Below are 27459 nucleotides of genomic sequence, written 5' to 3' on the forward strand. Positions count from 1 at the left end.
ATTTTCAAAATATCACTTGCTGCTTGATTTATTAACCTAGAACTTTATCTTTGGGAAGAATATATTTTTGTACGTGTTATCAAAATATTTTTTTTTTTTTCTTAGAAGAAAACATATTCTCATACATATCTCTTGGTATATACTTTCTCTTCATGAAAATATAAAATAGAATTAATCATTTATCGCATATATTTCTAGAAAATTAGATTTGCCTTATTCATACCAAGGGCTGATAACTCTTCAAAAAAGTATTACGTGCAAATGGGTAATTTCTAATCATTTACCAGTCATGTGAATTTGATTTACTTCACTTTCATCATTATTTAACAATATTTACATTTGCAACTGTTTTCTCCTACATAACACTATTACGAGCAATACGTATTTATTTCTGGATAAATCTACTACGGGGTCAACAGAGGTCACGGCTGTGCGTATGAACATTTGTTAAAAGTAGGTAACAGGTACTACTTTTACTAAGGCAATACACATCTAGCAATCGCTCTCACTTACTACAAAAATCTTTCAATAGATGAAATCAACATCACAATATGTATTTACGGTTTTATTTGAATTCCAAGCAGTGAACTTTCATCAATAATTGATAAAAACATTTCTGTAAACAATGTCTTTAGTTACTAGCCTACTAGGCCTAATGTATGTCTAAAATTTCGTCTGCTACAACTTCACCCTGGTCCTCGGTGATGCGGAATTGTACTTACTGCTAGACGATGACATAAGGCTTTAGCAAAAAGGTCATTCACAGGATGTATGGCCGATAAGTCGTCAAAGTACATTAAGACCTACACACCACACTGCTTCCGTGCCACAGCAGCCATAGGTGATTGATGTCGGTTTCCAAGTTTATGTCGGGACATCGAAGCGAGGCGTCGTTAAAAACCTATTACAAAAAATTATCGAGTCAAAAGAAGCGTTCAGTGAGCTCATGTTTATCAACAATTACATATCCAAATCCAAACCGTCCCTTACCTTCGTGCAGTTCCACATTCTCTGCGATGTTCAGTTCTTTCCGGAGATTCATCTGAGCTGCGTCCTCTGTCCTGTCTATAAAAGATTTGCCTACACCTGACGACTGCCGCCCTGTTCTTCATGTTCCTCCATCTCAGTCTTCTGTTAACTCCGCAATATCCACAGAATATCTTTCAAAGTCGGTCTTCAACGTCTTCACTTTTCAAAAGTCAAAGCGCATCACAACTCTAAGTGTAACACTGCGCATCCCCGTTTAAATCATAATTCCCCCACCCCCTAAAATTAGACATATGGAAGAGTTTTCCATTATATACTCCCGAGTTAATGTATAAGTATATGTTGATATACTTCCTTTCTAGCGTCTTAATAATTAAAACAGTTCTTCATTTTATAGAACTTTGTTTTGTGTTGTCGTCATTTTGAACATCTATGACGCTTCGTTGTGGACGTCAACAATTTGAAATGTATGGAAACGTGTTGTTAACACAATTCAGCAATGTTACTAACCAAAAATATAAATATAAGTAATAAGGTATCATTTAAAAATATTTATCGGGATATAAATACGGGTTGGTACATGATCAAATTTTCCATAAAGCCCTTCGGGCTTTATGGAATTTGATCACGTGACCAACCCGTATTTATATCCCGATAAATATTTTTAAATGATACCTTATTTCTTAAATAAACATTTATTTTGATTTAAATCAGTGAAAATTTGTGAAAAACTTTACCCCCGTTGACAACAAAGGAACATTAATATTTTTTTTAAAAACTGAATCAGACTCTAAGGTCGAAGTAAAAACCTCGGGTACCATTAACAAGGTCTTGTTATAAGGAATGCACGTATGGCATATCAAAGCCTTATATCACCATTCAAAAGTTAAGAGGAAGGTTGAAGTTTTAATTCAAGTTTAGAATTATGGGACAACCTTCCAAGGTTGCAAGGTCAACGATCATATATCAAATGAAAGGTCTTGTCATGGGGAATGTATGTACAAAATATAGAAGCTTTAATTTAGGTAGTTCAGTATATTGCCTATGTTAACTGTTTTTAAAAGTAATTCAACCTCCAAGGTAAAACAAAAAACAAAACGCTGATACCAAAAAGAAAGGTCTTGTCACAAGGAATGTATCCATACTCAATATGAGAGGCCTCTCACTCATCATTCAAAAGTTATGAGCAAGGTTAAATTTTCAGACATACACACTTGGCATACTGATTTTGACTACGGATAACTCCGTTTACCTGATCAGGATATAGGGCTCACGGCGGGTGTGTCCGGTCGACAGGGGATGCTTACTCCTCCTAGGCACCTGAACCCACTCTCTGGTGTGTCCAGGGGTCCGTGTTTGTCCAACTATCTATTTTATATTGCTTATAGGAGTTATGAGATTGATCACTGTTCGTTATATTCACCTTTCATAAAGAAGGACAGGACAAAAACAGCATGCCCTCCGATCTTCGATACGGGGATATAGGGGACGAGGTGGGGGTGGGGTCATCAGTAGATCGTAAAGCTCATGGAACTGGTGACAATTTGACAAGTCTGTTCTGGAATTTATACATCTTATATTTGATATGATTTATTTCCAAATTAGGGCCCTCTTGGGCATACAGCATAAATGATTGTTAATATTTCAATGTGCAATGTTTATAAAAATGATAATAAAAAGAAAAGAAAAAAATGTGTTTGTGAAAAACAAATGCATTCGATAATGGCCAATTCCAAAGATAGCCAAGGTCACAAGGACAAATATATCTTGGTACCAGTAGAAAGCTCTCATCACAAAAAATGTTCATGTGCAATATGAAAGCTATAATATTTACCATTTAGAAGTTATGACCAATGTCAATTTTTTTAAAAGTAGGTCAAATCTCAAGGTCAAAAGGTTAAGTACCCACAGAAAGGTCTTGTCACAGAGAATGTTCATGTAAAATATCAAAACTCTAGCACTTATTATTCAAAAGTTATTGCCAAGATTCATGTTTTTAAAAAGTAGGTCAAACTCAAAGATCAAGGTCGCAGGATACAAAATGTTGGTACCTACGGTAAGGTCTTGTCACAAGGAATACTCATGTGAAATATCAAAGCTCTAGCATTTACTGTTGATTAGCAAGGTTAATGTTTCAGACAGAATGACAGTCAGGACGAAAACAATATGCCCCCTTTCCCCCGATCTTTGGTCTCGGAGGCATAAAAAGCACTATTAAGTATGAAGTCAAACAATATTCATAACATGAGACATTTTGAACATGAAAATACTTCATGTATTACATGTAAGTACCAACGTGTATCCTAATGCACACCAAATATTTTGATTTTTAATTCTATCTCTGTTTGTAGAGTGAACAACATTGTGAAGAATATGGAGGGGTTCCGAAAGACGTTCAGGTGTCCAGTGGATTCTCCTATGGGTACAGATCGAACATGTCATCTTCTGCCAGGCTTAGCAAACTCGGCGGAGAGAAACGAACTAGAAATACTGTAAAAAAAAAAAAACACGTGTGTCAGGAAGTTTGAATGTTTTGACGAGGACAAATATCCTAAGTATGAGTTCATGAAAACCACCAGATTCTGTTTCTACCTCATGCCATGTAAGAGATCATGTTAGGCAGCGTTCATGATGGTGTGCATCACTACCATACATTCCTTTGAGTTTTATTTTTCTATTTGTAATATTATTTGATGAATGCTTGTTTTATAAATAAATCTTTTCAATTTACATTATGATTTATTCTTGTATCCACAAATTTTCAGGTATAAAATACAGATACGCAATTCTCGTTTTATATATAGAGAACACGATTTGTTCCATCTGATGACGTACCGGATATGAGGTATTGCTCGCGCTAGCTATTCACCAGAGGTGTCGAATGCACGAACATGTGTAGAGCTCTGTCTTGTAAACGTGAAATACAAGTCCTTACGTGAGACCTATAACTGTATGGAATATCAATTATCACAAAATGAAGATTAAACAAAATTTACTATTAAACAGAACGGGCACTGATTTTGTAGCGCTTGTTTAGGTAATAGTGTGGTATTCTAGATATAAGAATAAACGAGTTCATATTCTTACAGAACGTGTAGCATCGTCCTGATTGGATAATACAAGTACACCTGACATTAAATTACAATAAATATTTACTGGTCGATTCATTTCAAGATTTACAGAAACAGAACTTCCTTAATTTGTGGATGTCAATACAAGTAGATTGCTTTCCATATTCGTTGATTCTACTGATGTCGCTTATCATCTTATAAGAATAATCAACTTCATCGAACTGCATCGTAGCCTCAAACAGGGCGTTGCCCGGGACCGTGCTAAATGTCAGCTGATAGTTCACGCGCGCCTTTGAACGGTTTCCGTACTTCACAAACCTATTGATGACGTCATTTTTACTCTCTTCAAACCGTAAGATTTTTTCAGACGGAAGTAATTTGATGGCAGTCTTGATTTTGTGTACTTTCAGATGTGCACATTTCTCCGATACTTCCTCAAGCTGATTGTTTATTTCTTTGATCATATAATTTGCTACCTTTCGCACAATTTCGTTTCTTGGAGATAAGTTTTGAAATTCTGCGCATGTGCACCAATGTGGAAGTATACCAGCGTCCTCGCATCCTCTGTCCTCCGGTATTTCTCTGAATAAACTGATTCCTCGATTCTTAAATCCCTTTCTAAACAATAAAGATTCGTTGAAATGGAGAATATCTGAAAGAGTCTCATAAATGTCAAATGGTGTTGTCAGTCTGTGGGAATTTGTTCTCAGGTTGTCGGCATATACAGGATATTTTGCGAGAAACCATTGTGGGAAAACGAAGAAGAGGAAAGGCAGTCGTTCTTCCATTTTCCCAATGTATGATTCCCGCATTTTCCCAAATCGCATTCCGTGGTCACTGTATAAAATCAGTACTGTGTTGTTCAGCTGTTCGTTTTCCCGCAGTCTCTGGAGAAAAGTTAAATATGGCAGATCCGCATACCCGGCGCTGTTAAGAAAGTCGTGAGTTAAACCGGTGATGAAGGAGAATGCAAAATGGGGCACATATTTATACATATCAACAAAGTCATAGATGTAGCTGAGGATGATATCGGTCTCCAGCCGGTCCGTCACGCAGTTGTGGTTGTCGTACCAGACGCGTTTGTCCGTCGTCATGGCCAATGAGAAGTGTCGATTGAAGTAATCTGCCGGAGACCGGTGAAAACCGGATTTTAAATAATCAAAGATGGCGATCTCGGGCGCATCCTCTGCGTAAAGAGTTCGATATCCTTTAGCAGAAAATTGTTTCCAGATAAAATCGTAGTCGTCAAATGGAATTTTATTCATGCTTTCGTTCCACGGCACCTCTTCCAAAAACTTCCCCAATGTCATGGGGACAATGTTTACAAACGTGTTGTCCGCCACTTTATTGTAGCCTGTCATTTCAAAAGCACCAAGTTCTTCCAGTAAATATGCACGCATGCGTTTTAGATATCTTTGAGAATTCAGCCTTGAGATCGAGTCCACGCCAATCATGACCACGTTTAGCGTCTCTTTTACGTAGGGACTATTTTTATGTTTAACAAAAGCGAGGGAACGCCTTTCGTTTACATCTTTTTTCGGCAAAATGAATTGATGAAAATTGGTGTAAAGTTTTCCATGGTTCCGGTTATAACATGTCACTCTAATAAATTCGTGCTTCATTTCAATCGTGCCATTGAATTCATCACTTATTTCTAAGTATGTAAAATAATTATTATCATCGTTATCTGGGGGTCTGTAGATAGGCTGGTATTTGCAGTAACCAAATTCTTCGCTCCATCTTGATTGGCTAACGGCCGTCCAGTTGATGTGAAGCTTGGTTCCGTTTTCGAACGTGAGAGAGGGTCTTTTGTTACACAAAATCGGGGCTTGCTGGGGTTTTATGTAGTGAGCTACCGAGAGATCAAAGGGGTCGATGTTAGGGATTTTACAGGCGGTAGTATCTACGAGATAGGGAGTTCGAGCGTGACAGGACCTGGATATAACAGAACTGGTGGGTCGTCTGTGGAAGGTGGTGTTGATGAACTCAATGGTGGACAAGACAACAGCAGTGGACATTACAACCACCGCGACCTTCAAGTAGCACACGAAGGATCTACATCCTGAGAACATTCTGAAAATAACAAAAACGGACAAATGTAACATTCCAAAGTATATGAACATACATATAATGGGTACCTGTAAAGTGCGAAACGAAATCGAAACGAAACGAAACGAAATATACCGAAACGAAACGAAATCTACCGAAACGAAACGAAACCCACCGAAACGAAACGAAACATACCGAAACGAAACAGATTGTATAACCGAACTCTTTTAATTATAATAATTAAAAATGGTATCTTAGGCCCCTGTGAAAGTTACCACATATAAATAAAATTCGCCTCCCCTTTGATGTAGGCTTTCGGCTTGACTGTAACAAAGTTTTAAAAGCTGGAAAGGGGGGAGTAAGCACAAAGTACATATCCATAGTTGATTAAATGCCATGTACAATTAGTTTCGGATCCATAAATTTCAGAACCGAGGGTTACAGTCTCAGAGATCTGGGGAAACACACTATACGAGGGGTGGGGTCGCCGACGTTGGATCCGCCTTTGGGCATAGATACATTGTTTGAAGAAGCTGGTGTCTGAGAAAATTGAAAGCAGGAAGAGCTCTTAACCTCTTATTTTGTCTTTAACTGCTGAGGTACGAGTACTTTCAATGATGGAAAAACTCTATACATTTTGGGTGTTGCTAAGACGGGGAATTGAAAACGGGACGGAAAACGAATTTTTTTTAATGCAATAATGTTAGGAGGAGGTCGGCAATTTGTAAACTGAAAAGGCTTATGAACAAGGGGATTTTAAGCAGAAATCACAAAGAGAACGGGAGGACATTCACATATTCAGAATCCACCGTTTGATACACTACATACAAATACACAATATCCACATGTATTTAGAGCAAAAAATACTGAAACATGTATTTATGCTCAAAAGCGGATCCAACGCCGACGACCCCATCCCTCGTGTAGTGTGTTTCCCCAGACTTCTGACCTGTGAGACTGTAACCTTCCGTTCTGAAATTTATGGATCCGAAGCGAATTGCACATGGTATCTACCCTTCCAACTTTTAAAACGTTGTATCAGTCAAGTCGAAAGCCTACATCAAAGAGGAGGCGAATTTTATTTATACGTGTAAACTTTAACAGGGGCCTAACATACCATTTTCAATTATTATAATTAAAAGAGTTCGATTATACAATCTGTTTCGTTTCGTTTCGGTAGGTTTCGTTTCGTTTCGGTGGGTTTCGTTTCGGCAGATTTCGTTTCGTTTCGGTAGATTTCGTTTCGTTTCGATTTCGTTTCGCACTTTACAGGTACCCACATATAATCGTATACGGGGAGAACAGTCTTAAAGCAACATGTACATATATGTATATGATGTTGGATCACATGAAATCATTACATGCATGTGACTCATCATTCAACACTACACGTGTAAACATTAAGGCGTGATCAAGTCTTATGATAATGAGAGTAAATCGTATACAGAGATTATCTATCATCGATTGAACAAGATACTAATCCATAACACACTCTGGACAATACTGGCCATTACTGGGATTAGCGGACTCACGCTGAGAATATACAGCGAGCACATTCTGAACATCACCGGGATTAGTGGACTCACGCTGAGAATATACAGCGAGCACACTCTGGACAACACTGGGATTAGCGGACTCATGCTGAGTACAGCGATAGTGAAATCTCAGGAACAGATCATATAAACTTCCAATCGTTCTTGTTTACATCAATTTTCCTTCTGTTATATAACTTTATTTTGAATAGAATAGATGTTGAAAACGAACATTAATAATTGTGAGCACATCGTACAGGAATACATGCAACTTTTAGCGTATTATTGTAGTAGTTTGACATTATGAATGGACATTTTATTTTTCCAATCAAGGGCCCTAAAGGGGCAGCATGAAAATACATACCAATGTTTATATACAGATATACGTAAAGAAAAAGAAGAAATACCATACCACGTACCCACACACAAAGTCACTATTGTCTACTGCACATATTGTTAAGAATATAAAACTTCCCAGTTATATTTAAAATAGATGGCTCTTCAGATAACAATATGTAAATGATTTTTTTGTTCATCATAAGTGTAGTAAAACTCTTTACTCTTTTTTTTTTTATAACATCATAAAAATATTTCATCAACAAACTTTTCACATTTAATCAAAAATTAATGTCATCACCTGATGAACAGGAGTTGCATTTGTGGCAGATTCGTTCATTCCTATTAATCAGGGGCGGATCCAGAAATTGTGGTTACGGGGGGCGACACTTTATAAGGCAGTGGGTGCAAGGCGAAGCCCTGGTGGGGGTCCAGGGGGCGAAGCCCCCGGAAGGTCTTGGAATTTACAGATTTTATGGGGCTTGAAATATTTTCCTATTAAGTCATTTGTACTATTTTCTATCATTTTAATAAGGTGAAATTAATAAAATGACCCAAATTTTAAGGGGTTTTGGAAAAAATAAGTTCTCCCAATAAAGTAATTCAAGAAATCAAAGGATTTTGTCATTTATTTCTCCGGGAGTGGAAGAAATTATTGCTTCTTTTATCGTTTAGTACATTTTCCGAAACAAGATACCGCGATTTACCTTAAATTTGAAAAATTTAGGGGGGGGGGAGCCGGCTGCGCCCCCTCTAAATCCGCCACTGTTAATACCAGAATATCTACCACCTATTAACCTACATACCCGGTATTTCTTCCTTAAGTTTACAATTAATAAGTGTAAGTTCCCTCATCAATTTATTTATTTCGATTATTGTACCAGGTTTCAGTGTATTTATCATAGAGTAGTTTCTTCAAAATTGTCTTAAATCTGTGTTGACTATAATCTCTGAATGGATATCCACTACTTACATATTCTTAAAAAAATTCTACTAGTGATTACCATGGTGGTTTGATTTTGAAATGCAAAGATTTACTACACAGATAAGCATGCATATATATATGAATGAAAGAAGAAATGATTCTAACGAACGTTTCAAAGTACAATGCAACGTTTAACACACACCCTCCAATTTCCCAATTCGACCCAAAACAGTTATAATACACAAGGGCTAGGTAAAGAGGAGGGGAGAGAAAGGGTCGGGGGAGGGACAACGGGACCGCCGAGGGGCAGGGAGCAGGGGAAGAGAGAGGAGGCCCCTAAATAGGGAGATGTGGGGATTCGTAAGTTATGATGTTCAGATTTTCTATTTGTAGGCATTGTCCATGAGTAACACCCGAGACAATGACTGTGGGATGGGGTGGGTGGGCAAGGAGAGGGGAGATCCCGGGGGAGGGGGGGATGATAATCTCCTATCCGCCACCCACAAGTATGTATGTTTTAACTGATTGTTTCACTTCTTTCTAATGAATGATCTCTACTTAGAACTTCAAACATTGCGAATATAAACAACCTAGAGAGGGGAGAACAAAGAAGTTACATATTGGTGAATACACAGAGAGGTGCAGTATTCTACGGTGAAGGTTACAAAATTCTCGAAATGGTCCCCCTTCTAAAATCAGGCTCTTTGTCTTACCTTCTAGAAGACATGGACGGAAATATATCCAGTAACTTTGAACGTTGATCACTATTTTTACAGAATCTGTTGATGATACAGAGTTTCTCATTGGTTGCTGGCTTATCTATACTGCTCCTGTGTTGGCATCCAGCTTAATCTCAGCAGGGCGCGGATCTCGGGTTTCTGATAAGTCTGAGTATCTTGCGCACAGTTATGCTGTCTATGAGCAACATGCATCGGCGACTTATATTTGTGGCATAATTTGATATATATAAATTCACCAACTTAAGGCCCTCCGGGGGGTGAGGGGGGGGGGGGGGCACGTACAATTTAACTAATACTTAATTATAACAATATATATGTACACCATTTTAAACTTTAAGCTGTTGTATCTACTGAATCGGCTAGTCTGCTGTGATGCAGCGGGTTTTTTTTTATATACAAAAATATCGCCTGTCCAGAATAAACATTTCCAGTGCTGAATTATTTTTAATGGAACCAATGGATTTTACATCCTATCAATTATTCAATCTATTATATTCTGTCATCTATTTAGTTTAAACGATATTTTATTCAATAAATTTATTACAATAAGGTACAAATATCAAGAAAGATTGGAAAACAAGCAACGGCTTAAAGTAAATCCGCCCTCAAAGTATTGTTATTCACGTGAGAGAGATGTAAATGATTTAATGTAAATGACAGCATATCAATAAATAAGTCCTCCTGATTAACACAGTTAGTTTATATACACGAGACGAGATAAATATAAGGTGAACTGGGCAATAAACACCTCAGCTGATCAAATGGATTTAATTGAGTGGGAAGAAAATACACATAAATTATATTCATTATAAATAGTGTTCATGAATCATTTACCCTCTGATAAACCTTTGCAGAACAATGTTGTTTTTATCGTCGATGTCCGATAGATCTTTTGATCCATGGACACTAGTACTGTTACAAATCAACAGTAATAGAGGATCTAATCTATTGTACATGATGTATGGCAACGCGCCCCCTTAACATGCATATTGAGAGAAAAAATAAATTTATATATATATATAACGAAATAAGTATCTGTATAATAACTATTTACAAAAAGTTAAAGTTTCCAGTTTCCTAACTTTATATATATAGGCCTATTTATAGAAATTTAATTATTATTCCCCACATGATCTCTCTCTCTCTCTCTCTCTCTCTCTCTCTCTCTCTCTCTCTCTCTCTCTCTCTCTATATATATATATATATATATATATATCAGAATCAGGTATAATTATGGTGATTATTTTTTAACCGCATGACCACACATCGCGCCATGACAGGTTACACGTTCCGAAGGTTACTAACGCTCCTCTTGGGTTCCGCGCCTTTCTTCATTTCAAGCCATATTCACGAGGAGTTCCGATGGAAATGTTTACACACTCTACACACATTTCAATACACGTGTGATAGAAGAGATAGTGTTGTGTAACGACGATTTTCAACTTTTCAGAACATTGCGTCAAATTCATCAAGTTATACAAGATTTATGTTGTATAACTTGTTCTTTAAATACTCACTCACTGATTCAACAGCAAATCATACGAAGAAAAGTCTCCGGAAGTGCTAATGGCTGTGTAAAACTGCAAGGTAAGTAATTCAGATGAAATGAGCAGCTCATGAGTCGGTAACTGTGTCCATGTATGGTGTCATAGATTTTTGTTAAAGAGATGATGAAGTTTATGTTTCTTTGTTTCAGATTATCCAAGAGACAGGTCCCATTTTATGTATACAGCAGTCATTTTTCGTGGACAGAAAACTTTTTTATCAACTTCGCCCTCATTTAAGATGACCAGTATTCTGAAAACGATTGGTTCTGTGGTATCATCCAAAGGCCTGGACAAGCCCTCATACGAGGTCCTGAGCTCAGAGAACGTAAGACCGATGCCCTCTAACAAACCTTAGTAAAGCGTAAAAGTTGGTTTTAAAACTTAAAGTTTCAAATTTAATTTAATTTTTATTCGGTATATATACATACATACAAACATACGTACATAAATACCAAGGATAACCCATGAAAGCTCGAAAGCTTATTTCCAGTGGGGTCCTTTTGATGCACTGATGTTTGCGCTAGGGGGTCATTTATGTGGGAGGAAACCGGAGTACCCGGAGGAAACCCACGTGTCCGAGCGGGCGACCGCCATACCCTCTTACATACAACCACTGCTGATCACGGGGATCGAACTCGGGTCGCAGCGGTAAGAAGCGAGAGCGCTACCTCTGCGCTACCTGGACACCCAGGTACACATATTTTTCAGTGAGGTCTAAGTTTCCAACTGATAAAGGTAGACTTAATGTTTTACATGCACGTACATGTATCCATTGTAAGTTGATAGTGTAGGCAGAGGGGCAAGAGAGTCTGGGTTGTGTGTCCGAGAGGACAAAGGCAATTAAGAGGGGAGGAATTTAATAGTAGTCAGGGAGCATATGGACCATGGATATCGACCGTGGTCTAGCTCAGTGGTGAGAGCACCCAACAAGTAATGCCGGGATCCTGGGTTCGATTCTCAGTCCAGCCATAATTTTTTTCTGTCCTTATTACGCTACATCATCGGATTCCCACGACTGATCTCATTAGCTGTAGGTATCCGATGATGATTACAATAGTAAATAGCCTCATTTATGATTACACAAGTAAATAGCCTCATTTATGATTACACTAGTAAATAGCTTCATTTATGATTACACTAGTAAATAGCCTCATTTAATATGACAATTACACTAGAAAATAGCCTCATTTATACTTCTCTGGCCTCACTACAAGGATGTTGAAGGTGTATAATTTAGCGTTTTATTAATTGATTGATTGAATATTGTTTAACATCCCTCTCGAGAATTTTTCACTCATATGGAGATGTCACCATTGCCGATGAAGGGCTGCAAATTTAGCCCCATGCTCGGCGCTTACGGCCTTTGAGCAGGGAGAGATCTGTATCGTGCCACACCTGCTGTGACATGGGGCCTTGGCTTTTACGGTCTCATCCGAAGGGACCGCTCCATTGAGTCGCCTCTTACGACAAGATTTCGCATTGGACATAAACTTCTTTGTATTGTTTCTTTTAGAGAAACTCTTAATTTTACTTTTAAAATTCTTTGAAACTTTATTGAAGTATTTCATTTCAAACATCTGCATTGATATCAAAATAATGTTGATTCTATCCTTGAAAGAAAGAAGTGGAAAACGACTGTCACAATGTTTGTACTCAATTGTTATCACACAAGCTTCAATCAAAATTCATATTAATGATTAATTTAAATCAATTCTAGATAAATAAATGAACACATTGCATTTACAAGGCCATGTGTACATGAAAGGATGATAATGATATATATTGATCAGTTTCATTCAAGCAAATTACAGAAATCTTGTCATTTTCAGAACTATGAAAAGCGTAAATATCAGGCTGCCAAATGGGTCAGCACTTCTGTACAGAGTATGCAGCACGATGACGCCAGAAGCATAGGCTTCCAGAGGTTATTCAAGTACATCACGGGAAATAACCAATCAGGTGTGTTTTCTCGGCCTCACCCTCCTTAACCGATTTTCTTTGTTACTGTAGGAATACGAACTGAGGCAGTATAATCCAGCTAAATGGGTCAGTTATACCACAAAATGTATGAAGAAGAAAGATGCACTAAGTGATGGGTTCAGGAAATTGTTTAATTACATTCAGGGAGAAAATGAAGAAGGTGACCCAAAGTTTTTAAATCATATGCATGGTACATCGGGTAGAGCAGTAAATTATTAACATGCTTAACATTGTAAACACAAAATACTAACATATAAGTTTACTAGAACATTACAAACACAAAATACTAACATAAGTTTAGTCTAGAACATTATAAACACAAAATACTAACATATAAGTATGCTTAACATTGTAAACACAAAATACTAACATATATATAAGTATGCTTAACATTTGTAAACACAAAATACTAACATATAAGTATGCTTAACATTGTAAACACAAAGTATGCTTAACATAGTAAACAAAAATTACTAACATATATCTATAGTTATATTACAAATCACATTTTCCTTTATTAACCAAGCAATTTCAGCGTGTGACACAATCCATTCATATTGAACGGATTATGAACTAGTTTAAAGCACACAACCAAGAGAGCGCATTACATGATTTGACAAAATACAACATGTGTTACAAAGATCTCGCAATTAAGTCACACCTCGGATTTAGATTGTGAACTTACGTGGATTATCATCCCAATCTTGTGGTCTCCTACCTCCAAAATACAGTGCACCGTGCAATGTTGATAAAAGGCAGGGCGAGAAGAAGTGTGATGTCATGTCTATGTGTTGACGTACGTCACAATACTACTGTGACAGAGGCTAGGAGTTCGTTTTATGCAACAAAATAGAAGCAATGTAAACAAAGGGTGATATAGTAAATGAATATAAATATAAGAAATAAATAGCACTTTTGAGCTGTTCATGGTCAATATGAACAGATTTGGATTTGAGGCAAATTCTCTGTGAATCACTAGTGCGATTCACAAAATTTGCCTCAAATCCAAATCTGTTCATAGTGACCATGAACAGCTCAAAAGTGCTATTTATTTCTTAAATATTTAACATTGTAAACACAAAATACTAACATATAAGTATGTTTAACATTGTAAACATAAAATCCTAACATATAAGTATGCTTAACATTGTAAACACAAAATACTAACATATAAGTATGCTTAACATTGTAAACACAAAATACTAACATATAAGTATGCTTAACATTGTAAACACAAAATACTAACATATAAGTATGTTTAACATTGTAAACACAAAATACTAACATATAAGTATGCTTAACATTGTAAACACAAAATACTAACATATAGGTATGCTTAACATTGTAAACACAAAATACTAACATATAAGTATGCTTAATATTGTAAACACAAAATACTAACATATAAGTATGCTTAACATTGTAAACACAAAATACTAACATATAAGTATGTTTAACATGGTAAACACAAAATACTAACATATAAGTACATGTATGATATACTGCATGTTTACTGGTTTCTACATGTTCAGAATTTTATGAAATTGAAACAAAATCACTATTTGGCATCATTGTGATGCTTCTTTTATCCATTAAGAAAAAGAATAGAATGAGTATTTCATATTTTCACATATAAAACTAAACTAATGCTTGTGCTTCACTGCCAAAGATGCTAAAATATGAATCCCACTAAAATAAGTATGGTACACACACAATATAGGTTATGTGATGGTAGTCTTGTTTTCCTGTACTAGGCTTTTATCAACTTGCATCCTAATTATAATGGTGTTTCAGTTTGTTCTGCTTCTCCATCTCATGAAGCAGAATAATGGATGTGTATGTCCCACAACCCTGCCAAAATCATGTACATAAATCTATAATGTAATGACAAGAATTGTATGATTATGCTCCAATTACTATAAGTATTCTACTACTATAGTACAGACACTTACAAAAATACTGTACATGTGTGTTAAATTGTAATGAGAGTCGTGATACCACAATCTGACAATTGGTTTACATAGAGAATAACTGACATGGTTCACATTCTATTCAGTCTGTTATAACATGTGATACTAATATTGATATTTAGAAAACTCCATACACGATTACCTGTTTTTAGACTATTATAGAATTGCTATATGTACAATTAAACACATACTGAAAAGTATAGTCACTTCTAAGTAAGTGTGATTGGCTTCTCTATACAATTTAACAAATGTACCTGTGCATATATAATTATCTTGCTGATATTTGATTAGACAATATTTATGATTGATAAACTTGGCTATGAAAGCAGCATTAGCTGTCATTTTGGTGGTGAAAATTTTTGTTGTAAAATTGTGATTTACCAGTTCAATGAAGGAAAGAAAAAATAAGGATTTTTAAACTTTTCTTATCAATACTTGTGCAAAAAAATCTGTTCAGGGCTCTGGAATTACCGTTTAAGATATAGCTACTTGTGGTCACCCTCACAATATTTGAATGAATGCTGATCACCCGTTTCGGCAGATCAGATTCGTTTTCACCAGCTATTAGCCTCCGCATTCAAACGAGTCAACTATATTGAAACTTTAAATTGCCGGTGAAGATCCACAGCAGAAGTAGTAATATTGTCCAATCGTTTTGCACCTTTTGAACTTGAGTCATTAAGTGCTAAACAACCACAATTGAAATGACATTGTCTTAAAACACTGTTTTGTTATTAACAGAGAAGAAAATTGAAATGACAGCACCTGTGTCAACGAAAGTAGAACCAGGAGCAGGACCGAATTGTGAAAACACCTTTACAGTGTCGTTCTTCATCCCCCCTGAACACCAGGAAAACCCGCCTCAACCAAAAAATCCAGATGTGTTCGTGGAGGAGCGGCCTGGGTTCGAGGCCTACGTGAGGACATTTGGAGGATTCGCTAATGAGGAATCATGGGTAACTGAAGCACGGAAACTTTCGGAGGACCTGAAAGAGAAGACGGAGGAAATTCGACAGGATTACTGGTACTCAGCAGGTTATAACAGCCCATTCCAACTGTTTGGTAGAACCAATGAAATCTGGTTTGTTAAAAAGTGACACTTTCTACCCACATATGAAAAGTTAGTTACTGTTAGTGAGGCTGGTTTAAGAGCCTGGATCTACATGCAGGTGTAACCAAGGAGACGAGTTACTCCGTTGTCAGGGAAACATACAAGTAGCTACATCAGTAACAAAATGTGATTACTGGATTAATTACAGGACTATTGTAAATGTAGTTTACAAAAACATGCATTATTTATTTGTAAGTAGTTAAAGAAATCTACAATTTCAAATTGAAAATATTTCTGTCACAATTTTGTAATGATTTATATTAGAATTGTAATTTCATCTGTTTATTCGCAATATTTTTAAGTGGAAGACAATTATGAGAAATGGTATGAAATTGTTTTTTTGTCAAAGAAATGGTTCATTCAATTCTATTTTCATTTAATTGTTTTACAGTCAAACCAGAACTTTATTTTTCTATGGGAGCTAATAAGAAAACCTCATCAATTTGTAATAAACATTGAATGTGATCTGTGCAATACAAATTATTTTTGATAATATTTTGTTTTGTTATTATTAGATCACCTGAGTGAAAGCTGAAATTAGCGTTTCTTATCACCGTTTGTCTGTTATCTGTCCGTCTGTCTGTCTGCAATCTTTTCACATTTTCATCTTCTCCAGAACCACTGGACCAATTTCAATACAAGAAGCCCATGGGCCACATCGCTCACCTGAGTCACCTTGGATCATATTTAAAGATTTTTCCTATATATTCACATGTAAACCTTTGATTCCTATTATGGCCCCAACCTTCTCCCGATGGGGGGGGGGGGGGGCATGATTTTTTAAAATTTGAATCTGGACTATGTCAGGAAGCTTTCATGTAAATGTAAACTTTTCTGGCCCAGTGATTTTTCAGAAGATGATTTTTAATGATTTTCCCTATATATTTGTATGCAAATCTTTGATCCCCCTATTGTTACTTCATCTTAGATCCGAGGGCCATGGTTTTAATCAACTTCAATCTGCACTATGTCAGGAAGCTTTCATGTAAATTTCAACTTTCCTGGCCCTGTAGTTTTTGAGAAAAAGATTTTCCCTATATATTTGTATGTAAAACATTGATCCCCTATTGTGGCCCTATCCTATCCTCAGGGACCATGATTTTAACAAACTTCAATCTGCATTAGTTAAGAACCTATATGTAAATTTCCACTTTCTTGGCCCAGTAGTTTTTGTGAAGATTTTCCCTATACATTTCTATGTAAAACTTTGACGCCCCCTTGTGGCCCTGGGGGTCATGATTTTTGCAAACTTGAATCTGCACTATGTTAGGAAGCTTTCGTGTAAATTTCCACTTTCCTGGCTTAGTGGTTTTTGAGAAGATTTTTAAAGATTTTCCCTATATATTTGTATGCAAAACTTTGATCCCCAATTGTGGCCCCATTCTATCCCCGGAGGACATGATTTTAACAAACTTAAATCTGCACTATGTCAGGAAGCTTTCATGTAAATCTCAGCTTTTCTGGCTCAGTGGTTCCTGAGAGGAAGTCGAAAATGTAAAAATTTTACAGACGACAGACAACAGGCGATCAGAAAAGCTCACTTGAGCTTTCAGCTCAGATGAGCTAAAATTGACATAAAACATCCTTGGGTAAAAGGGATCCATGTTTGTTCAAATGAAGAGAGATACTCCCTTCAAAGGGGAGATACTCAAGAAAGGCTTTAAATAGAGTGAGGTCATCTAATACTGCACCACCAGACTAGAAAAGTTGAAATGACATGAAAGCTCCCTGATCATGACATAGTGGAGATTCAAGTTTGTTCAAATCAAGACCCCAGGGGTAGGGTGGTCCCATAATAGTTGATCAAAGTTTTACATACAAATATTTTTATCTGGGAAAACTTTTAAAAATCTTCCTTTGAAGAACCACTAGGTCAGGAAAGTTAACATTTACTTGAAAGCTTCCTGAGATGTGTTGATTGACTTTTGTTCAGATCATCCCCCCCCCCCCCCCCCCCCCCCCCCCCCCCAAAGTTTTACATGCAGATATACATGTATACTCTTGGAAATAGAAATATTTTTCAAGATTTTGCTTAGCCAGAAAAGTTGAAGTTTACATGAAAGTTTCCTGACATAGTCTAGATTCAGAATTTTTATGCCCCCTTCAAAGAAGAGGGGCATATTGCTTTGTACCTGCCAGTTGGTCAGTCGGTATGTTGGCATTTAGGTCGGTAGACCACATGTTGTCCGCTCAATATCTTAAGAACTACTTACTTGATCATAATGATATTCCAGATATGGGGTGGTTACGAGTAGAAGAAAATAATTCAGTCAAAGATATCCTCTAATGATTAGCGATATCTTCAATTCTGAATTTTTGCGTGCATTAACTGAATTGTCGGCACTATTAACTGTTCGCTGAATTGATGAGCGCTATCCTTGACTTGTTGCTCACTTTAAATGAATTGATGATATGAATAATTGAATTGATGATATTAATAATTGAATTGATGCACCTACAATTCAATTGAAGAGAGCAATAAATCAAATAACGCGTGCACCAATTCACTTAATGGGCGTAATGATTGAATTATTGACCTCGATCTTCAATTTCATTAATGGTATCCTTAATTCTATTGATATGCGCTATAAATCTTTTAGAGAGAGAGAGAGGGAGAGCAGCTATTTAATTAGATGAAAGGTGAAGATAAGGAACAGTGATATTTTCAACTCAACATATCCACAACTGAATTAATGACCTCTTTAATTGAATTGTTGCTCTCTTTAATTGAATTGATGCACGCATCAATTCCTTATGCAAAAGCGTTATAAATAATTAAAGATTAAAGATATCTTCAACTCCATTAAAGAGATCATCAAATCATTTATACCAAGTTTCAAATGCATTTTACTAGCAATAATTCTACTACATTGATGCGCGCACCAAATTCAATTATTGCTTTCATCAATTCAGTTGATGAGCGCATCAATTCAATTATTGTTCGCAAAAAGTGAATTGATGATACTTAAAATAATTAAAGATGCATGTATCTTAAACTATTTGAGTTTATGTTAATTTGGTGTTCAATACATCTCGCTCCCTATTTGTAATGCAAATCAAATATATATTAGGCGAGGGTCCGGTGTTACGCCGGCGACGATTTTGGTTTAAACTCACATCCCAAATTGTCAACCCCCCCCCCTTGCTGCAACTATTTGGAAACATTATATACATACAAACTGGGCCAGTTTGCTAACTTCTTCTCTCATCCTCGTTCTTCTCCTTCTTTGGTCAAGTTATTTGTTAGTGACCTCAAATTATATTAGATTACGCCTGTTAGCCGCTGTTTTGGACACTCGTGAAAACCACGAGAAACAACCACCCTTCTTTTTTTCAATATTTTTTGTTTTGTTTAATCCGTTGCTGTCTCTCTGCCTCTCTCTCTCTCTCTCTCTCTCTCTCTCTCTCTCTAACTTTGAATAAGTAAATAAGCAAACAAACAAATCAATGAAACCTATGTGATTAGTCCCATATATTCTACTTACAAAATTTCCGATCCATAGAATTACCGAAATACCCGTGATTTACCGAAATACCCTTAGAAAACACTGAAATAATCCCCCCCAACCATAATTCTCATTTTTAGGGAGGCATATCAGAGGGTGACTTGTAATTTACATACAAAATTTCAGCCCGGTCGACAAACACCCGAGATAAGAGTGACAAACAGACCAAGTGAAACCTATGTACCCCCATATAAGAGGGGGTACAATAAAATAACTTCTGTGTAATCTATCTTGAAAACGTCAATATAATATTGGTGGGCGACGACGTTAGGGCGGTCGACGATTTGGAGTGTACTATAGTACATCCCAAATCGTCGACGCTAATGATAGTGCAAAGTTGAATTCCAAATCGTCGTCGGGGAGAGGATTTAGGATGCCGGTGTTGTATAGTAGACGTTCCACCATAGTAGACCCCCCCTCCCCCCCGGAAAAATGGCTATATATAGTAGCCTTTCACCTAGGGGGAAACATATATATACAGAGAGAGAGAGAGAAAGAGAGAGAGAATTAGCTAGTTCACAATTGTAATTTGCATTCTCATTGAAAACATGCTCAAGGGTAGGATATCTATATTTCCGAGTACAATTTAGAGAGTACATGTACACTATCAATTCAATTTGTTGGTATTTCTAATGTTATATCCATATCTGAACACATCTGATGAAAAGCGCATATAATTATTAGAATTTTTGATCATGAATGTACAAATTTTACGGGCCTCTACGAGGCGGTCTGTATGGACACACAAGTTGTAAGTAGCTGTGCGTTTCTAATGCGCTATGAAGTGTGTATTAGCAAAGAATTTGTTCATGTATTAAGAAAAACTTATAAGTAAGAACAAAAATAAAGAAAGAAAACGCTTATTGATAACCATGGTAACGCAAAGTCTGAACTGCGGAACAAAATGCATTGTATAGAAAAAAAGATTGTATGTACCATCATTTTACGTACCTTTTATATTCTCATGAGGATTCATTTTCAATGTTTTGAAACAATGAATGTACAATGCATTATCATTATTGTCTAAACATGTTTACTTCGAATTTTTATATGAAGCAAATGGTTTGAGGCCGTTCTTTTGACACTTTGGTCATTTTGTTTTTTCGTTTGTATATGTTGATTATTAGGGCATCTGCAAAACCACGAAACGAAATCGAAACGAGCCTAGGCCTACGTAGGAACGAAACGAAACGAAACCAACCCAAGTCAGGGATGTATCCAGGTAATATTTCCAGGGGGGGGTTCCAAATATTTTAGGTATAGACCCAATTTTCCCAACATTTTTTTGGGGGGGGGGGGGGGGGGGGGACTGCAAATATATAGTAAAAATTGAAATTTCAAAATTACAGGGGGTGGGGGTTACTGCGCAAAAGATTTTAATACAAGATGTACGAAATATTACCCCGAGTATTCATTTTTATGTTTTAAAAAAACAATTTAGGGTCTTTTAGGATAGCAGATGCATGTAATATAATGTATGTATGAACATGTACATGTAATAAATTGAGATGGCAAAATGAATAACATTTAAGCTTTCAGCTCAGGTGAGCTAAAAAGTTTTGGGAGTGCATGTTAAAAATCAAAACTTTTCCAGAATATTCTTCGTATGGGACTAAAGTATGATGACGTTGCCCATCTGTCAGATTCAAAATAAATTCATCTTCGGAGAAATTTTGTAAATGAATATGTATAAATCAAAGTACTGACAGTACAGCTGGGAGTTGCACCGCCTGGAATAGTTACGATTATATATCGATAACATGTTCACATCTATTAATCCACCAATGACCCGAGAACAGTGGAGTGGGGTGAGGGTGTTCCTCTCAAAAACCTCTAATTCAATTGAAAAATCCCAATTTCTCCCAATGAGGTGTTAAGAATCATGTCTAGCGAGAGTGCGAGTTGATTCCTTAGTAGCGGGAATTTGGAATCAGAGGTAGACAACCAACAGAGTTGTAGAATTTAAGTTTACTCCACTATCTGTATGAAAAGCTTTTGTGTTAATCAAATGGAGAGAGACAATTTGGATTTCTCATGCGATAAATACTTATTTGCTTAATTAATAAACTCCGAGTTGTCTAAATAGGTGTTGTTTTAAAAGCACGAAATATTCTGATTTTAATTTCTAAATATATGATTGTTTTACATAACATTCGACTGAATGCAATATTTGTTGAATAATAAATGTTTCCGAAAATCCCAATCAAGGGAATTCGGAAATTAGCTCTCCATTTAGAATATAAAAGAAATGAAAAGCCACAAAATGACTAATTTCAGAATGGAAAAAATATGTATGAGAATGGTCCGCCGTAAACGTAACCGGAATGAAAAGAGGGGGGGGGGGGTGTCTACTATATAGTAGGTTAGCCACATTTCCGTGGGGGGAAGATCTACTATATAGCCATTTTTCCGGGGGGAAAGATGGCTAGAAGGAAAGGTTACTATATAACACCGGGCGGCGATTTGGGGTGTAACCCCCCATTTTAACAGTAGTAGTGATTATGAAAAAGATTGTAAACTTGAAAAATCCTATGTAATTGTAAGACTTCATCCCCTCTACCTCAGTGACTTACAGAAAATAAAGAATGTGAAAAAGAAATTATTGAGGCACTCACAGAAGAATAGTAGAGGATTCTACCCCTACCCTAGTATATCGCTTTTCCCGAATTAAGAAAATGATATTTGTCGACATTTTTGTAGGCAGTCCAGGTAGAAGAATCCAACCCCTCCCCCGCTTCAACCACCACCACCACACGGATTAGGATTTTGAACGTCGATCAAAAACTTTTTTTTCCTCGTCAAGAATTTTGAGGGAAGGCAACTTTGCAAATTTTTAATTTCTCTCCCGGTTGTCCCCCCCCCTCCCCCGAAAAACGATGCTAGTATCATAATGAATCATATTTGCGAGATTACCAGAAAAGAGCACCTCTAATATTTGTCGCTAGGTCGCTTGAAGATGACTACCTAGTTCCGCAAGTCTTCGCCACCTGAGTCAGATATCGTGGGAAGGACGACAGATTCTGAATGAACATTCTCGTATTCACATTTTTCTGTCACCCAGGAATTGGTCATGAATTGATTGTCAGTTAAATGTTCGAACAGAGATTTCCCCAAAGATGTTATACCCATATTTGTCGAAATTTTGGATTCCTTAGGAAATGGTCAGTTAGCTTTCATTTCTTGATAACTACATATACCATTCCAATTCTTTTCAAATTTAGTATGATTTATCTTTGGGACGGAGGAGTGGGGCATGTTAATTTCATATTTCAGGCTTCCTACACTACTGGGGTCATAGGAGCGGGGCAGAATTTGCCAAAATTGACCAATTTTCAAAAATCTTCTCTGCAATCGCACATCTGTACGATAAACTAAATGGATAGTCATGTAGAGCAGGAAGGGTTATGTCAAAATTGTACATTTCATGATCCCCGGGGTTGAGGCTTTGACGCAAGGGTCGCAATTGATGCTAAATTGAATCAAAATAGATATTAAGTAGAAGCAGATAGCTCTTTACCAAAATTCTAATTTCAGTATCCCAGGGGTAGGGATTTGGTACCAGAGTGGGGCCGAAATGGTCATAGTGATTATACTCGTATGTGTGTTAACAGTATCATATTTAGCTTAATAACTCCTAATTAGTCATTTTGTGTTTCACATGTGTTCCCAAAAATTATCCGTTTTCTGCATGGAAGGTACTAGGCATAGGTAATAGCATTTGCCTAGTCTGGCTAAATGATTACGTAACAAGGAGTCTACAGTAAGCAGATTGTGTACATAGGCCTATAAGTGACATGATGCAGATAATAAATCTAATGTAAACAATGTACATAAACCACTGTCGGTGACTATGGAAAGGAAACTCATACTTGTATTGATGTTTACAAACAGACGATATGTGCACCGATGTCGGCACTGAATATTGCGTTGATGATGGAAGATGTAGAACAAGGATATAATAACGGGAAAACATGCATAATCAATGGATAGATTTATAGAACTATTGGATATAAAGTTTGTAATCAATGGATAGATTTATAGAACTATTGGATATAAAGTTTGTTAAGAGATTTGACCACAGTTAAATCCTTTATCTAAAAATTCTTCTTTTTCTTATTTTTCTCGTGTAACAGTTCAAAGTCAACTTGACTTGGTTTGAGGTAGCGTTCTCGACTGCCATGCGAGCGGCCCGGGTTCAATTCCGTTGGCGATAGTCCAATTTTTTTTATTTTAATTTTTTTTTGGAGTGGCAATTTTTTTCTAATAATCTATCTTTTTAAGTTCACTGATTATGTTATTTATCAAAGGTAATATAAACATTATTAGATGTAGTCTTATTAGTATTATTTATAGTATTAATTTTCAGGTGTTACTCTATCAAATGAATTATTTTTTCACATAATTTAAGCAATGATTTCTTTTGAATTGATTTTACATAAACTTCAAAATTGCTGAAGTTAAAGCCATTCACATTTTAAAAATCCAAATCTAAATATTTTATAAGTTATTACTAAATATATGGTGTAGCCAAAAGAAAGCTGATTTTTATAACTGTGAAATAGGCCTACTCTAAAATCAACATAAAACAAAAGTAGAAGAATTAGGTGAACAAATACACGCATTAGATTGGCAAATTCTTTAACAATTCTATATAATCTAATTATTCTACACATTAATTTTGTTTGTGCTTTATATTAAATATTCTATACAATTGCATCGAGAGATCCACTCTCCTTATAAAATATCTTAAACACTGAATGACACTGCACAGCGACTGTGTGAGATTGCATCAGTGTGTATAAGTAGCGCTTTAGGAGCATAACAATACTTCCTTTTTAGGAAGTCGTTGTGGCCGAGTGGACTTACGCACTGGTTTGACAATCTTGCTAGGCGGTGGGTGCCGTACGTCGCTGGTTCGACCCCGGGCTGGGGCGAAAATTTTCAGTACCTAGTTGTGATTATTTAGTGCTTAATATATATAATATATATGTGTGTGTGTGTCAAAAAACCGAAAACAATAATACTAACATGCATGTTTTTCCTTAAAATAACACAAATTACAGCCAACACTCAAACACAAAATTTCTAAGTTCTTAATATTAAACTTCCCATTTAGGCCTATTAAACCATTTTAACATATCCAGGCATATCCGGGATTAAATATAGAATTCAGAATCCTAGACCGTCTCCCCGATTTTACTGAGGGAGATCCGAGGGTCGATCGACCACAGATGAAGAATAGCAAGCTACCTTCAAGAAGCCCTCCCCCGATTATACTGTGGGGATCTGTGGACGATCGACTCTACGAAGAGGAGATGAACCCATCCACCACCTTCTGGAGGACCTAACCATCCCCGGATCTTCAAGAAGACCCGTCCCCGTCTCCAGGGAATCCGAGGGTCGACCACCATCGTCGCCTCGCCGCAACAACTGGGCAGTCTGCACTTTAAATCTTCGCCATCGTCGTCGTTGCTCTTACAGTTGTATCTCCTAAAACTGCAACAAAAGCGGGATCGACAGCTTGTTTATCTTTTTTCTCACCACCAATTCAAAATTTTTAATATGTCAAGAAAACGTTTTTTGTGATTTAGCATTGTATTTATTTAATACGATGTTTAAACTTAAAAAAAAACTTTTTAAAAAACCTGTACGCTATTTCAGCTACGGAGAAAATCCAAAACTGTTCGTACGTTTCGGGACTTGGTGAAAAGACTCCAGCTATAAGGAGCAGATCTGAATTAATGCTTAAATTGTTCAAAAAGAAAAATGATTGCCTAAAAACATGAGTTATCCGTTAACACGGGAGGTTATAAAAGTTCATATAAAACATGGTCACCTTATGTAACTGATATTCCTGCATCGATTAAGACTTGTTCAGGGACACTCGCTCCCTCTCCCAAACCTTACCCTAGCGCTCCGCTTCCAGTAGTGCACATGGTTGACCCGGCCATCCAGGACCGCCATCGAACTCCGCCAAAGTGCTCCCTAGCCCCCAGTTCACATCCAACAGTGCACCCAGCTACCCGTCTATCCAGTCCACTTATATACTACCCATATGTACCTAAGATTACAGTAAGATTAATATACTTTTCTTATGAGAGAGAGAGAGAGAGAGATACTTCTTTGAGTCGGGCGGTTTATCTAAGGAAGAAATTAAAGTTTTATCTGTTTTGTATGATGGAAAGCAATGTAATTGTGGTTGTAATTTCTGTATAATTGAAATAAGACGAAATAAGACGATTTTCTAGATCCTTTGCTATTGTAGTGATTAAGGTGTTCGTTCTTATCAATTATTCAACAGTACTTGTATTCTTATCTATCTGAATAATATACACACGTAGTATGGGACTTAGGTTAAGTGACACTTTAATCATGAAACCAGTTTTGGCCGTTGTCTTCCTTTGCACATATTCGTGTTTTTCATTGCCTGTTGACCTCGAATCAAGATTGAGGACATTGGAGGAAACTGTCAAGAAACATGGACGTGAAAATTTGTATCTAAAAGGAGCCGTCTCCCTGTTACAAAACGACAACCACCGACTATCCAAAAGTCTTGATGAACTGGCAGGTGGTCAATATGAACACAGCCGCGTGGGGAACCGCAGATTACTTCACCAAGGTAAACCCCCACCGCGGATATTTCCTTTAACCATTTCTGTAGGGATCTGTTACATGCATGTGTTATCACAAGAATAGGACCGCTGCTTGATAGGGTTCTTAGATTTATATGTTTTTAAAACTCAGACTCGTATAAAATTGAAATATGAAATCGAGTTGATATGAAATTTAGTCTATGCACCAGATTTTTAGAACGTGCAAGGAAAAATCATGTCGACAGACAGACGGACATGCTGATTTCAATATACCTCCCAAAATCCGTTTGCAGGGGTGGTGGTGTATTAATACGAAATCGAATTAATATGTGATATGAGATTTAGTCTCCTACATTGATGCTGATCATTGACCGACATATATATGTGTATTTCTCAGATATACCTATAGATGGAATTGGTTTCTATGCCTACATGTCAACAGACGAACCGGATCCGCGTGGTCATCATACTCTTGTTTACGACGAAGTGCAGACGAATCTCGGTAACGGCTACAACAAAAACACCGGGGTGTTCACCGCTCCGAGAGATGGTCTCTACTCCTTCACGTGGTCCACGCGGGTCGCATGTAGGGCTCCACACAGCACGGATCTTATCATCAATCAAAGAATTCTGGGAAGCACGTATGCTTACTGTAATTTTAACACCGTTACTGGCCACGTGGTCGCAACAGTATCCCAAGGAGACGTCGTCTTTGTTCGCACACATATCTCAAATCCTGGTCAAGGCCCCATAACAAGCAATGAATATGGCAGAACGACGTTCTCAGGATTTTTGATTGAATAAAGAAATGGTTTCTTAGATATTTCCATTCTACTTTCTATCTTAATAATACACCAGGTTTTTTTTCTGAATATTCCAGATCCCACCTCTAGTATATCCAGGCTATTTTGTATTCCTTAAAGGAGTTATGAGATTGATCGCTGTTTGTTATCTTCACCTTTTTTCATTGCATTCCAATATATCATCTTTATGTAACAAAGAACCAAACTGCAGCAGACGTATTTATGAGCAGGAAACTACAGACATTCCAAAATAGGTACTCACCAATGTACTATCACGTTTCCACTTTTATTACAAATATGATTATAATT

The 27459-nt window shown here is 36.8% G+C and overlaps 3 protein-coding genes across 3 annotated transcripts; 2 read left to right on the plus strand and 1 right to left on the minus strand.

The window, feature by feature from the left end:
* Positions 1–3962: 3962 nt before the first annotated feature.
* On the minus strand, positions 3963–9743 carry LOC125657254 (uncharacterized). Its single transcript, XM_056143431.1, has 2 exons — positions 9614–9743; positions 3963–6131 (listed from the first exon to the last, which is right to left on the minus strand). The coding sequence occupies exons 1-2, from the start codon at positions 9625–9627 to the stop codon at positions 4157–4159; spliced, it is 1989 nt and encodes a 662-aa protein (XP_055999406.1). The 5' UTR covers positions 9628–9743; the 3' UTR covers positions 3963–4156.
* Positions 9744–10988: 1245 nt separating this feature from the next.
* Positions 10989–16741, plus strand: LOC125657255 (heme-binding protein 2-like). The gene is made up of 4 exons (XM_056143432.1): positions 10989–11227; positions 11337–11512; positions 13017–13146; positions 15879–16741. Exons 2-4 carry the CDS (start codon positions 11363–11365, stop codon positions 16232–16234), a joined length of 636 nt encoding a protein of 211 aa, XP_055999407.1. The 5' UTR covers positions 10989–11227; positions 11337–11362; the 3' UTR covers positions 16235–16741.
* Positions 16742–26060: 9319 nt separating this feature from the next.
* Positions 26061–27168, plus strand: LOC125657256 (complement C1q-like protein 3). The gene is made up of 2 exons (XM_048887951.2): positions 26061–26373; positions 26745–27168. Exons 1-2 carry the CDS (start codon positions 26097–26099, stop codon positions 27149–27151), a joined length of 684 nt encoding a protein of 227 aa, XP_048743908.2. The 5' UTR covers positions 26061–26096; the 3' UTR covers positions 27152–27168.
* The last annotated feature ends 291 nt before the right edge of the window (positions 27169–27459 follow it).

Source organism: Ostrea edulis, chromosome 7, assembly GCF_947568905.1.
Source record: "Ostrea edulis chromosome 7, xbOstEdul1.1, whole genome shotgun sequence".
Lineage (NCBI taxonomy): Eukaryota > Metazoa > Mollusca > Bivalvia > Ostreida > Ostreidae > Ostrea > Ostrea edulis.